At 51.0% G+C, this 14,071-nt stretch overlaps 1 protein-coding gene across 1 annotated transcript; it reads right to left on the reverse strand.

Annotated features, from left to right (window-relative positions):
* Positions 1–451: 451 nt before the first annotated feature.
* On the reverse strand, positions 452–9,836 carry LOC121091105 (extracellular tyrosine-protein kinase PKDCC-like). Its single transcript, XM_040600330.1, has 9 exons — positions 9,832–9,836; positions 9,283–9,466; positions 8,475–9,086; positions 8,145–8,267; positions 5,744–6,015; positions 4,527–4,606; positions 4,328–4,432; positions 2,717–2,893; positions 452–1,318 (listed from the first exon to the last, which is right to left on the reverse strand). The coding sequence occupies exons 1-9, from the start codon at positions 9,834–9,836 to the stop codon at positions 1,215–1,217; spliced, it is 1,662 nt and encodes a 553-aa protein (XP_040456264.1). The 3' UTR covers positions 452–1,214.
* Positions 9,837–14,071: the final 4,235 nt, after the last annotated feature.

Genomic DNA, 14,071 nt, shown 5'->3' on the forward strand with positions numbered 1-14,071 from the left:
TGGCATTGCACAGCGGCTGCAGCATGTCTCTCCTGCACAAGGCCAGGGACCTCCCCTGGCGAGGCATCAGATCAGCGGCGATTTGGACACCCTGCTTCCAGGCACCCCCAGGAATGGAACATTACGTTGCCAACTCTTACAGCCTGAAATTAAACTAACCTCCGCATATTTTTCAGAGGCCACATCTACAATTTTACTGGAGGGCAGAAATGGGAAGATCTTGGGACCAGACTGTCTCTTCTACACCTGTAAGCCTGCAAACACAGCCAGAGCTTCCTCCAAGACCTAAGTGTCCAAGGGGCTTGGGCACATTCATACACTGCTTCGAGCACTCACAGGTTGTCCTCAGGAGTGGGTAATGATGCTCAGTGAGCTGAAGGTGGGAACACTTGCATTTGTTCACTTGGTTGCAGTAAAGACTTAAGACAATTGAAAACTTTTCAGAGCATGCTTAGAATAAACAGTCATTCTTTATCATACAGAGTCACGCCTTACACATAAATAATTTGAATGTTTCACTCTTTCACGGAAAGTAACAGAGAAAAACCTTCAAGGTTGATACATGGGAGCTGGCATTACAAATCACACAGGGTCAAACCCAAATCCTGCACCCAAACATTCAGACATTTGGTTCCAGAGTTAATCTATATACCACCTCCCACCCTTGCCCTAGAAGGAACTGAATCAGGACCCTCCTTGGAAGACCATGCACATCATCAACCTCTGGTTATGGATCCCAACCCTGCAACCTCGTCCCCATCGCTGAAATTCAGTCCTTTACATTTGCAGTGGTATGAAATCCTGGTTGGAAGCTGCAGAAGGAGCTGTAGCATTCTTCAAGGTGCATTATCCATAGGTTTTTGGAGATGACTGAACTAACTAAGCCTACCCAAGCCGGATCCCTTGCAGCTATTTCTATATCTTGGCTGACAAGCTGGTTACCAAAGCAGCAAGGCTAGGTATTGCACAGTCTAGCAACATCTGACTAAAACTGGGACCATTTATGTGGAACAGCAGTGTGGGAACAGATAAAGAAGCTAGCAGGGCTGCAATGAGAAATCTGAGCTTTGATCAAGGAGACAGCAGCATTTGACTCTGAGCTGGCAGGGAGATCCCATCCCAAAGCAAAATAAAGTATGTCATTCTTTTCAGCAGAAGAAATTCTCCCCAGTGGTTTGTTCCTCCCAGGATCATTTTATGTGGTCTTATTGTCTTTAAAGTTTTTCCCCTGAGGAAGCCGATCGTTTAATATAGACTACAGCGTCAGCATCCGGTATTAAATCAGTCAGGCTACTCTGAAACGAGGCAAGTGGGCGTCCTGGAAAGGAAATAAAAATACAAGTTTAATACAGAAGATAGGCTCACCTTGACCCATGCTATTTATTGCAAAAGACACAGGAACACACTGCGTGCTCAATGGACGGTCACTCCACCCTGCCACAGATACGTTTTACACACTCAGTAAACTCAGATGCTCAGCGAGTGTGCACAGGAAAGGACAGTCGGGCCCCAGAGGCTTTCACGTCTTGCTTGGCTTTACCAAGCTGCCCTAAAAGGGATCAATATGTTCCCACAGCTCTCATTAATCCAGCTGGCAAAGTTAGGCACTTGGCATTTCAGCCACACACTTTTGGCATGTTCGGCTGCAAAGATGAGCTGTAAACGTGTGAGGAAGAAAAATGTCAAAGGGGAACATTAACAGACCACAGGCGCAGTGCGGGATGGTGGGGATCAGCATCCGAACCAGGTGCTGCAGACAGGATCTTCTGTCCCGTGTGCTGCTGCTTCTGCATCCCCACGGCCGTTTTAAGCAGGGTTCCTTCCAGCCAGGCACAGCAACTAACAGCTGCCCCATGAGGAAGCCAGATGCGATGTGTTAGGCACAACTCACACAATCCATTGCTGGTGTGAAACCAGCTCTGAGAGATTTATGTTGCATCCTAAGCCCTCTTATGTCACTAGTTAGCCACATGCCAACTGCACACAAACCCATGGAAAAGCTGCGGTTTTGGTAGTTTTGGGGTTGTTTTTTTAACTGTCATGTAAACTGACAAGATGCGATTCTTCAGCACCATCGTGAGTGAAAACACTCATTTACCTCATTTAGTGTTTCACTTTGTAAGTAACAATTTAGCCCATGATTGAAGTATCAGCTAAATGAGGTAATTTATAATAATCCTGTAAACATGCTAATCGCAAGAGGCTATAATCAGAGCTAATTACAGGGACACTTTGGAAATCCATTGGTTTGGGGCTTTAGTTTTGATAAAGGGGATAACAACTTGTAAGCTATGATTCTTTTAATTATAACAATAGTAACCACGTTCTTTTACATAGCTTCTTTCATGTCTAAAAAACCCACAACTTTTTTCAAACTATACATACCACAGGAATTGTTTAGCCTAACACCAAAGTGAAGCCATCTCTGCATGAAATAAATAACTGTTCAACAATGCTAGCAGTCCCGTGCAAAATGTGTAGAGGAAAGAAGGTGCAGAAGGAGAATCTAACTTCTCTTGTGCCTCCTCACAAATACTCAGGGGGACCCTTGGATGCCCACCACAGCAGCCATCTGGTCTTGAGCGTAAGGAAGGCGGCTTCTGTATGTGCCTGTAGGCTTAAAGAACTGCGGAGGAAGGCAGCAGCAGCATCCCCACTCGTGACTGAGGAAGCAGGGGCATCATGTGGCAGTACTGTCACGTCTACCCATGCTCACCTGTCCACGTCCTCTGCTGGGTGACAATAAAACTCTGACACTGCGACTGGGAGTTACAAATTGCGGCAGCTTCCTCGGCGCTGTGAACAGAGAGCAGGCACCCCAGGTGGCTGTAGGAGGGCCAGCACTTGTAGTCTTCTCCTTCTACCGTCCGGAAGCCCTTCAGGGAGATGTAGCCTGGGAACAGAAAGAGGGTGCTTAGGGGAACAATAAAGTGCACTTTCTGAGACTTGTTACACTATACACTTAGGATGTTGCACTTCAGCAAAACTCTTAAAGGAAATGCCATAGGGATAGATGGAACTGACTGGCTTTGATGGAGTACGTGGAGCTGCAAAGTTAGAAGAAACCCAGATCCTGACCTTTGGTTCTGCTATGGAGCACAGGACAGAATTTGTCCCATGGATATAAGAGAGGGGGCAGAGCTCTCAAGGGTGAAGGGACAGGGGAGCGACTGCAGGGGAGGGTGAGAGGGGAAGGCTGCTGTACAAACCCACAGACCCTCCACTTCTTCTCTGGAGAAGCCAGCCTCACGACAGCCCGTCCCACACCTCAGCCCCAACAGCAGAACCAGCTCATTGCAGATCCAGCACCGAGCTATGTGGAGCCCCAAAGCCCGGTGCGGGAAAGGGAGGCCAGATCCTGCTCCAGGGGGATACCAAAGACATGACAAGCCTAAGTAGGTGATGTCCAGGCTATCGTTCATTGACTGCTAAGTCTCTGGGATGGTGATCATTTTGGTACATTGCTATTGGGCCAGTTGTCAAGCCAACAGGTAGGTGTTGTTGGAAAATACTAGTAATTCCTGTTAAAGCTGCTGGTCCTTCAGTGCAAATGATGGGATAACTTTGTTCATAATGGTGCAAATTCTGGTTCTTTCACACATAAAGAGATTTCCTTCCACAAGCCACCGTCACCATCGCACCATCTCAAGTGAATGCTCAAGAAAATGTAAGCCACAGTAACCACTGGACTTTTGAAGCCTTTCTTTTAAGTAACCTCATCCCTACCACCAAACAGGTCCTTTTCAGAGAAATGTACCCCATAAAGCCTCATTTATCCATTCACAGGTCCAACACGATAGTCTCCAGAAAAAAGAGATTCAGAGGGCACCAAGACCCCAGCTACTTTGTCACAGTCATCTCAGTGTTGTCACCTCCCTACTGTATGTTCCTGTAATAACCTGTGCGCAGCAGGCAGAAGCCACCAAGTGAAACGGGAAGTTTCAGCATCAGCCTGGAAAACTGACCTGTTGGTTCACAGGATAAGATGACCCCAAGGACAGACAGGAGACACTCAGTTTGCTACTCTGGTCTAGTTGCTTAAGCTATCCCAAATATAATCACTTGAAACACCGATGCACATTATGAGAAGAGTATTTAGAAGCAGTGCAAACACATGTCCATATGTAGGCCAGATTGTCTGCACTGCATTTACGTTGCAAAGCAATGCAATCATGCATAGCACCCATGTCAAAAAACAACAAAAGTCTGCTCAAAAAAAGAGGTACTTTTGGTGCCTTTCCTAGTGGCTACACACTGCTTGCATGTATGGGTATCTGGTCCAATTCCTATCTCCAAGTTCCTCACTCCCTCATTCAAAATCATTCACCTTTTAAAAGAAGAGGTCTTTTCTGCAGATAGAGCCCAGACTTGTACAGATGTAAAACGTTTTCAAAAGCTTTCAGGGTTTCATTTATTCCATATCGTAAATTACCTACGTTGAAAGAAAAAGATGACCAAGATGAGTAATTCCACAAAATACCATTTAGAGACTTCCAATAAAAAAGTTAATGAATATTAGCTGGTACCTGTTGCATTCAGAATATCACTCAAAAAAGGCCGCAAAGCTGGTGGTGCAGAGTGTGGCAAAAGATAGGTGAAAAAATACCTGCAAAAAATCCCACAGACTGATTAGAATACAGTGGCTTAGTTTCCCTGGTGATTAAGTTGTCTATATTTCCCCGTGACTCAATTATCCATATGCAACTAGTAAGGCTGCTTTGGTTATTAAGTTATGTTTGACAAAGCACTTCACTGGCATCTCACAGACAGGTTCCCGTCAGCTGGCCTGAAAGCTCAGTCCTTGCAGCACAGCACGCTGCCAAGCACCACCTGAAACCTACCTTGCACAGGCTCATGCAACGGAGCTTTCCCTCTTTCCCCAGGGCCATTTTTGAACACTAAAGCATTGCATTTCCCACCAAAACCAGACCTATAGAAAAGAAAAGACTCACGCAAGACTGTTCCCTTGCCCTGGAAAGGTTTGTCATTCTTAATGCCCCTGGAAAGGTAGGATGACTCATTCCCTGAACCTTCCAGAGAACTCCTGTTCTACAAGAGACAAGTGTATTATTGCAAGGCTGCAATAATCTGTGCAGGGATTTGCCCTTTAACGCTGAATCCTGCAAAATCAGGCTCCCTTACTAAGTCCTTCTGTGAAAATATCCAGTTGCCAAGGCTTCCCCCTGGTACTTGACCGGCCGAGCATCAATGGTGCGTGGAAGTCATCGTGCATTCAGCTGGTGGCCAACACAAAGTGGCAGCCCCTCGCCCGTTATCTGTTTCACCGCTCTTCCATAGGTGCCCATAGTCTCCACAGGGAGACTCGGGAGTTCCAGGGAAGGGTTATAGCCAGCCTGTTCCCAACAATGGGGGTTCAAAGCTGGTGGGCTTTGGCAGGTAGCCCATGCTGCCACCACTTTCAGCAAACACAGCCGTGGATGTCAAGTGCCAGGGCTTGTTTGGCAAACAGTAAATTCACAGGTGCAACCTTTGGGGCAAGTTTCTAGAGGGCGTCGGGGAAAGGGAGCAGCAGAAGACAGATGCCTTCATTCTCACCAGACAACAACTACACAATTTTCCTGCCTTATAAGGAAAATAAATTTGCTTCAAAGCAATCCTTAACTGCCCTTTGACGGAGGTGAGGGGGAGTCACTCTGTGGAAGAAACAGAAGATGCTAGAGGCTACATGGCAGTGAGTGAGCTCAATCACCCCAGGTTTTCCCCCCCATCTTGCTGGACATACCGATATGCATTGAAAAGATTCTTCTTTTCATTTATTCCTTCACATTTCCCAACCGCAGAGCACTTGAGAGGGAAGCTTTTTGTAGGGAAGTCGAGTGTGCAGTCATTATCTTCCTTGCATGACAGTTCCTCAGTGCTGGCATCATCCATGTCTGTCACTTTAAGGTTTCCATCCACCATAACAAACTGCCTCGGCTGGAAATCCAAGAGGACTATTGAACCCAGGGGGGAATGTGCCAAGTAAAACAGCAGTTTCACAAGACTCAGGCAAATCTGAGAGAGAGATGAATATGCATGGGAAAAACAGATGAAAACCAGCTATTAAATTGGAAGTAGAACAAAGGGGAGGGCATTCAATGAAATTAAAAGCAAAAAAAAAAAAAAAAAAAGCATATAGCACTTAAAAGGTAATTATATGTATGCTACAAAATTTATTATCAACATTGCCACAGGATTTGACTGGTAAGTAGTTTAGCAGCATTTTTTTAAAATGTGCATATACAAAAAGAGACATTTGCAGCTAGAGGAACTAGAGGAGAAAGCTGTGAGGAAAACAATAGCAGCCTTCATGTTTCAGGAGCTATATTGATTTGCTAGCTGAAATCAGAAGGGTTTTTTCCCCACTCTGGCATAGAATTAATACATTCCCCTCCCTTCCCCCATGCTGCTCCATACAGACTGAGGCTCCATGGTCATTAATACCAGATTCATGCCTTGCTGCATCACTCAGCAGTATGAATTTGGGTGTACAATTGTGCTTCTGAAGAATTAGCCGAAGCATGCAATGTATTTATTGCCAGCTTTTTTGCTTTTATGTCAACTTTCTGGCAGCAGGGAAAAGCCAGACAATACCTGATCCAGCAGCAAGTTCAGTAAATAATTTTTGAACAAACTGGAGCTAGAAGAGCACATTTATACTGCGCCAGCACTTTGTTCAAGTAGCTTTTTGCAGCAGTTCTCATTCATTATCGGGAGTCCTGGCATCAGACAAAGATATGATCAGACCGTATCGTCAGCTAGGTGTGCCAGGCAGACCCGCGCCACCCCTCGATGCCTCTGATAGGGATCTGTGCAGGCGCGAGCGTTTGTTCACTTGGAACGGCTCACAGAACCACTGCTATCTGATGTGGCTCATCAGAGGGGAATCCCATCCGTTTAGACACCTTCATTAGGAAACAGGACTAGACAGTACCAGTGTAAATTCTGAGTTAGTGTCTTCATCAGTCAAAAGGTTACCGAAATCTTAATGCCACCGTATCAGACCTTGCCCCCAGCTTACTCAGCATCGTGGGTTTCTAGCTCTACAGGAGACTGGCACTTTTGAGAAGATGAGGTGCTGGGAAAGCTATGTAAAAGCCAGTATGAAACAATTTGTAAGCAGAAGTGGAACTCCACAGGCCAAGAGAAATGACCCTGGAAGCTCTGATGCTATTTTAGCTCGATTAGTGAAGCAATCATTAGAATCCCAGCTTCACCTCCCACAGCTGAGTGAGCATAGTTGCCACACTCGCCCTCTGGCTTGGATGGCAAGGCTCCCCTTCAACATTAAGGGCCACATGCAGACAGGGATTTTATTTTGGGACTTTCGTTGTGTTTTTATTTTGCCCAAAGCATTTCTTATTGACATTACGGTACCCATGCTTCTAATTGATGCTCTCCTTCCTCCTGGGAACCAAACAAGTAGCAGCAACCCCCCAGCTGAGACCTTGAGGCAAACTTTAACAAAAGCTATAACCAAAGTAAGTCCTGTGTCGTAAGTCTTTTGTGTTCTGGGGAGCTTAAGAGTCCCTACATGGGATGCTTAGGAGACAACGCAGATCTAATGAACAGGGATGCCACCCTAGCTCCTACAGCTGGAGGAAAGCAACGTAGTAGTGTTTGTACCGCAGTAATACCTAAAGGGCTAAGATCAGAAACATGATACAAACACAAGCTGAGAGCCAGGCTGCTCTGCTTGCTGCCTAGACCAGGTAGCACACAGGCAACAACAGAGACGGAGTACAGTGAGGTGGCTGTCCCGAGCCAGAGCCAGCCGCTGTCCCGAGCCAGAGCCAGCCGCTGCAGGGCCTCACCACGAGCCCCTGGGTGCAGTGGCACAGCTGGCACACGGGGTAACACAGGCTGTCACACACCACCGCCCTGAGCAAGACTTCGTGGCCATCTCCTCCTACATGTAGCTCTTTTAACAGTGCTCTAGAGAGCAGGAATGTACCTGCGAGACGCCAGGCCAGAGCTATTTTAATGTGTTTTAAAGGCAGCGAAAGCAAAAGGATCGAAGGACAGTTTGCGGGAGCAGTGCCAGCACAACCCCGCTTGCCCCAGCGGTCACCACGGGCTCTTCGCATTTACCCTGCTTGCGATCTAGAAGCGACTGATACAACTCCCTTTGTTTGTTCTCTTACTTTAAATCTCTCCTCCCAAGGGGTCTGCAGAAGATGAATCATCTCCAGAGGGGCTCCCAGCTCCAGCATAGCTGTGACCCGTATTTCAGCATCTCCGCTGTTATCGTAGCACTGACCGTGCAGCTGCCGGGAGGGAAGGAGCGAGTGTCAGAGCGATGCCGCCGCCGGCGCCAGCGGGTCCGGGCCGCCCGGAGACGGGGAGGGCAACACGGCCGGATCGACTAAGCCCGGTTACCGAGCGGCACACACCACCCCCCCACCCCCCCGAGATCTGTTCGCACCGAGGGCGCACACGCCGCAGCCCCCCCGCTCCGGCGCGCCCCGCCGTACCTGGACGATGCCGGGATGCTGCAGGCGCCGCAGCAGCGTCACCTCCTTCAGCAGCTTGTAGGCGGCCAGGCGGCGGCAGCCGGCCGGCGCCCCGTAGCGCTGCACGCACTGCCGCACCTCCCGGCCCGCCCCGTGCACCGACTTGAGGGCGACGGCGCCGCCGCCTGCCAGCGCCGCCCGCGCCACCACCTTGGTGAAGCCCCAGCCCAGCACGCTGACGCCCGTCGCCAGGCTCAGGTCGCCGCAGCCCAGCCCGCCCGCCGCCGCCTCCCCGCCGCCGTCCGCCGCCGCCGCCAGGCGCCGCAGGTCGCGCCGCCGCTGCCGCAGCTCCTCCCGCAAGCCCGGCGGCAGCGGGAGCGGCGGCGGCGGCGGGGACCCCGGGCGCCCCTCGCCACGGCCGGCCGGCAGCGCCGGCAGCGCCAGCAGCGCCAGCACCGCCAGGGCCCCCAGCGCCAGCAGCGCCGCCGCGCTCAGCCGGGCGCCCCCGCCGCGCCCGCACCGCCGCCATGGGGAGCGGGGCCGCGCCGCCGCCGGCTCCGGCCGCTCTGCCGCCCGCGCCCCGCCGCGCCGGGGAAGGCGAGCGCCGCCGTGGGGGCGGGGCGGGCGGGCGCGCTACCCGGCGCCGGGCGCCCCCCCCCGCGGCCCGGCCCGGCCCTGGGGGCAGCCGCCGCCCGGGAGGGGCCGCGGGGCGGGGGGCGGCGGAGCGGCTGTGGCAGAGGCGGGACCGGACGGGACGGGCGGGCTGGCGGGGGGGGGGGCGGTACGGCCCCGCAGGCGCCCCCCCCCGCCCCCAGGGGCGGCTGGTTACGGCGACACACGCCGATTCCGCGGGCGCGGGTTTCGTCCGGGCGGCGGCGGCCGCAGCGCGCAGGCGAGCGGCGCGGAGCGGGTCGGAGTCGGTGACGGCTGCGGGAGCGCTGCGGAGCCTCTGGCAGCCCCGGGACAGGCTCCGAGAAGAGCAGACGCTGCCGTCTCTCTGGTCAGGATAAACCCTGTTCGGTGGAAACTGCAACAGGCTGCCTAAAGCGTGGAACTGCGATTTTTTTCCAGAAAAGTAAAAAAAAAAAACACCAAAGCCGTCCGCCACCAAACCCAGCCGACCCAGGCAGAAAGTGCAACTCCATCACTTGCGCGTGAGGAAAGCCATCAGCCGGTGACACCCGGCCAGCCCGGGCCGCCTTCTGCGACACTCGCGTGCCTGTGCGGGACAGCAGAGTGCTGCGGGGGCGGCTGCGGGAGGGGCCGGGTGCCAGCCCCGGCTCTGTCCCCACCGAAGGCCACTCGGGGTAGCCCGGGGCAGAGGCAGGTGCGGTTTATCTGCTTCTGATTTAGGCGACATGCAGCTGGCTGTCCTCACCCCATGGCCTGAAACACCCACCAGATGGGTCAGTTAACATTTTCATTTGCCTTTACGCTACTGGGTTAGAAATTAAACTAACGTCCTGCCTCTCCGCCTGGTGTGCTTCAGCTTCTGCTGTGATTTCTTCAGCAGCACAACTAGCCCCAGAGACCCTCCCCGGGATCCGCAGGGAGCAGGGGGATGCAGGGCCTGGTGGGGTCACCTCCTGACAGCACACCTGGGTTTGGAGGACACACATCCCTGCTGGCTGGGCTGGCTGGGCTGGCTGTGCTTCCCAAGGGCTGCCCGGTCCCTGCGGGAGCCGGCTCTGCAGGGAGCCTGCGGGTGCTGCCTGCACCAGGAGGCAACCGGTGGGACACGGTGGGTGAGATCTCACAGGGTTTGTCCTGGCCGTGGCCAAGCAGTGGGACCGCTCAGTCCTGCAGTGTTGCTGTTGCCCTTGGACACGTCTGCTCCTCCTGGCCACCCTCCGTGTGCAGCAGTGCCATTGCCTCGCTCCTGGCTCGCTTCAAGCAGAGCACACACTGCTCAGCTCGCTTCCTCAGGCCACCCCTGCGAAGGAACCTTTGTGAAACCTCCCTGAGAAACTTGACTTTAATATCATGGCCTGCAGGATGGAGGTTTCCAGAGATTACAGCAAGGCACCTATCATGACTGGTGATCCCCAAGTCTGTTTTCACAGAAATAATAAATATAAGCAATTGCTTATAGCCTGCAGAATGTTTCCCCTCCACTTTTTGTCGGTTCAGTGTCACTGGAGCAGCCTGTGAGACAGGGTGCGGGTGGCAGCACCGCAGGGAGCACGGTGGCTCTGTAAGGCAGCAGGCCAAACGGACTCTGAAATCATCAGGACATTTCCAGATGACAGTCTGGGGAGGGAAGGCAGAACCCGCAGTCTGCTGATACGTAACATAAAGCAGAAAATCTCAGGCTGCCTGTGGTTATCCATGCACATGTAGGTTAGAGGCTGATCCCAGAACAGCTCTTTCGGTAGCTCAGTTTCCTTTGTTGCTTTTTAACCTTAATAGCTCTTTAATTACTGTCCTTATTTTCAAATCAAGTATACGTCTGTGTCATATTAATGAATATTCATTGTCACTGGAGAGCTATTAAATGCATTTTTACCTGTGTTTCCAAGGGAATAGATGCCAGCTGAGTGCAGTATTATCTAATTTCAGCCTGTCCTCAGCACTGTAATAATATCAAGGCCTATTATAGAAGACTCACAGATACATAAAAATAATAATGATTATTTATTTGCTTTATAGTAGCACTTACGGACTCCTGCCAAGATCATGGCTCTGCTGTGCAAGGCTTCTTGCAGACAATGGCACCAGAGGTGGCCTCGCCTGACAGAGCTGATGCTTTAAATGGAAAACACACCAAAGTGCTGCAGCAAGGATGTGGGAGAGGAGTACGTAGTCATTTGTGTCCTTTAGTTCCTTAGAGGGTTTGTGCAAACAAAACGGGTGGAGAGGAGATAACAAGGGAAGAGATGGGAGGCAAGGGTAAGCAAGACAAGGATCAGCCCTTACCAGAAGAACTGAAAAGACCCCACAGAACTGGAGTCTTCCTTGGTGCTTGACACTAGCATCCCCTGCAAGGATCCTCAGGGTGGATCCAGCATTATCTCTTACTGGATGCTGCTGGTACCTCAAGCACTAGAGATTCTCCAGTGTCTGCTTGTAGCATACAGTGCTGTGATCTTCTGAGGAAATGGGGCAGGAGTGATGCTTAATTAAATCAAATTCCGTTTGAAAAGAAGGAAGCAGTTCTTTACTATTTTTACAATGGACCTATATTGGAGGAACAATTTCTGCACCAGTCCAGTGAGCAGAGCAGGACAAGGCCAGGAGACACTTCAGGGCTTGAAGGGGAAACACCTGAGTCAGTAGTTCCTGTTTTGTTAAACACCTGTCACTACCGATTCAGGGACAGACAAAAAATACTTGCTACCTCGTGTGGACCCATGCATGGGCTCACATGGGCACGGTGAGCAGGACAGGGCTTGCCACAAAACATTGCACATGGAGATCTTATGTGAGAAGGGAAGGCATTGTAGAAAGTTTTCTGAGCTTGCTAGCTTTGACCTCTTTGTGTCATTTTATTTTCCGTTTTCTGAGCCTCCCTGATGCGCGCTACCTGTTGCTGGCGAGCTGTGAGTCTACAGCAAGAAACTGCGCTCATGGGGAGTAAAAGAGAGTAAAGGGCCCCACTTCAGCTTTAGTGTCACCTAGATGCAGCCTCCAAAGGTTATCACAGGGCAGACAAGCAGTGATTAATTACAAATAATATCATCAAGTGTCCTGCAGAGCAGACCAAAGCATTGGCATGAGCAGCGAGATGGAGAAACCTTACAACGACCCTACTGAGATGCCAGCAGGATTGCAGTGTCCCATTGTGGGCAGTTCCCCCACACTGCTGGTGCCTCCCTTGTCCATGATATCACCAAAGGAGTGAAGAAGAGCACAGCCACTGCCCTGCCTGACCCAGTATATCCCATCCCATCCCATCCCGTCCCGTCCCGTCCCATCCCATCCCGTCCCACCCCTCTGTTGTTAAGTTTCTGTCTGACTTTATTGCCTTTGCTGGCATGTGAGTGCTGTGTGGGGTAGACAGGTTGGATACCTGTTGTAGACACCTGCTTTGTGGTTGTCTTGTCTCAATAGCAGACGTTGCTTAGATCCACAGAAAGCCTCCTGTCACAGCTCTCATCGTATAACCATACTGAGTGCAAAGGCATGTATGGTTAACCTGCATGACTGCACTAGCCCCACCACATCCTAGGAGCATTAAATGTGCTGCACACACCCAGCACAGTGCTCTAAAGCTGCTGTGGTCAAGGAAGCAACTAGGAGCTGGCCATGGCTGGATAGATGAGCCTGAAAGGGAACAAAATATCCCGGTTCCTGCTCTGCATACCTGGCTCCCACAAAAAAGGACAGTATCTTAGGCTTTCTTATCTACATTCATTCCTTCAGAGGCTAGAGACGGTGCAGAAGGCTGTCCACTGTTCAGAAAATATCGGGCTGTGCTGTAGTTTCAGTGAGTGTGATTGAATCCCATGCTGCTGAGCATCTCCTGGCTTCCTGACAGGGCTGGGATGAGAGTCCTCACATGAAAAATTGTGGTGATTTTTCCCACTTCCACCCTGGCACTAATGTTAGCTGGGCTCCTCTATGAGCTGTAGATGCAAAACTGGGAGTCTCCTGTGCTCCAGACTAGCTGGGGTGAGAAAGCATCGCTTCATGCCAGTAGTGAAGAAATTTGCCTTCTGAAAGACAGGCTCCCCTGGGTGCATGTGCCCTAACTGGTTCCCTCCTGTCCTAAGAGGTCTAGGAAGCAGTGTTTTCCCAGGTACTTGTCTATGACACTGACCTAAAAGGGCTAACATCAAGCTCTTGGGTTAGCATAAAAAAGTCCTGGCCATCAGTCCAGAAAAGGGAAGCAAAGAGATAAAGTCTGGAAGAGGGATCAAAGAAACCTGCAGCAGCCATCCCTCAGAACAGGAGGAAGATTTAGACATCTCTAATATTAGAGACTCTTGTGAGTGTCACCACCAGTGCTCTCACCTTTGGGGGCAGCTGTTCTGCCTTGGATTTGATGATCCAAAAGGTCTTTTCCAACCTAAACGATTTTATGATTCTATGATTCTATGACTTCTGCCAGCTGAGCTTCTGGCTGCCTTCAGGCAGTTCCTGCCCATCTGCAAGTGTGCACATCTGGGGCAGGATGAAAGCAAGAGGAGGTCCTGGAGGGCAGCGCTTACCTGCAGGGTGCAGGGGCAGGAGCTGTCCTGAGCAGCTTGGCTTTGCAGCTCCACATCAGCCAAGAAACCTTTTTGCATCCAGACTCCAGGCATGCCACACAAGGCTGTGCTGGGCCCCACTGGGGTGGCACCCAAGGAAAAATCACCCAGCAGCCATTTCCAGGCTTTTCTTTGTTTTCCCAAGAGACAGGAAAAGAATAAAAAGAAAATTAGCTGCAGGTATGATACTTCCCTACAAGTAGCTGGGAAAAGCACTGGGAAGACAGACCTGGCTCTGCTTTTTTGTCTTACCAGCCACAATCCCTAGCAGAGTGCTTTGGTACAGATGACTGCATGCCCCAGAAGTGAAATAGCACATTTCTCTTCCCCAGAATAAGGAAAAATTGTCCTTTTCTGTGGTGTCCAAGAAACCTGCAGCCCCCAGATCTTTTTATAGCCCATGGCAGACACAGACGTGTCTCCCTAGGC

The sequence above is a fragment of the Falco naumanni genome, chromosome 7 (assembly GCF_017639655.2).
Source record: "Falco naumanni isolate bFalNau1 chromosome 7, bFalNau1.pat, whole genome shotgun sequence".
In the NCBI taxonomy this organism is placed as follows: Eukaryota; Metazoa; Chordata; class Aves; order Falconiformes; family Falconidae; genus Falco; species Falco naumanni.

Excerpts from the sequence above, each read along its gene's own strand:
- LOC121091105 (XM_040600330.1), bottom strand. Across the intron at positions 6,016-8,144 it reads CTTGGGAGGAGAGATTTAAA|ATTTGCCTGAGTCTTGTGAA; the intron begins GTAAGAGAACAA and ends TCTCTCTCTCAG. Across the intron at positions 4,433-4,526 it reads TGATATTCTGAATGCAACAG|GTAATTTACGATATGGAATA; the intron begins GTACCAGCTAAT and ends CTTTCAACGTAG.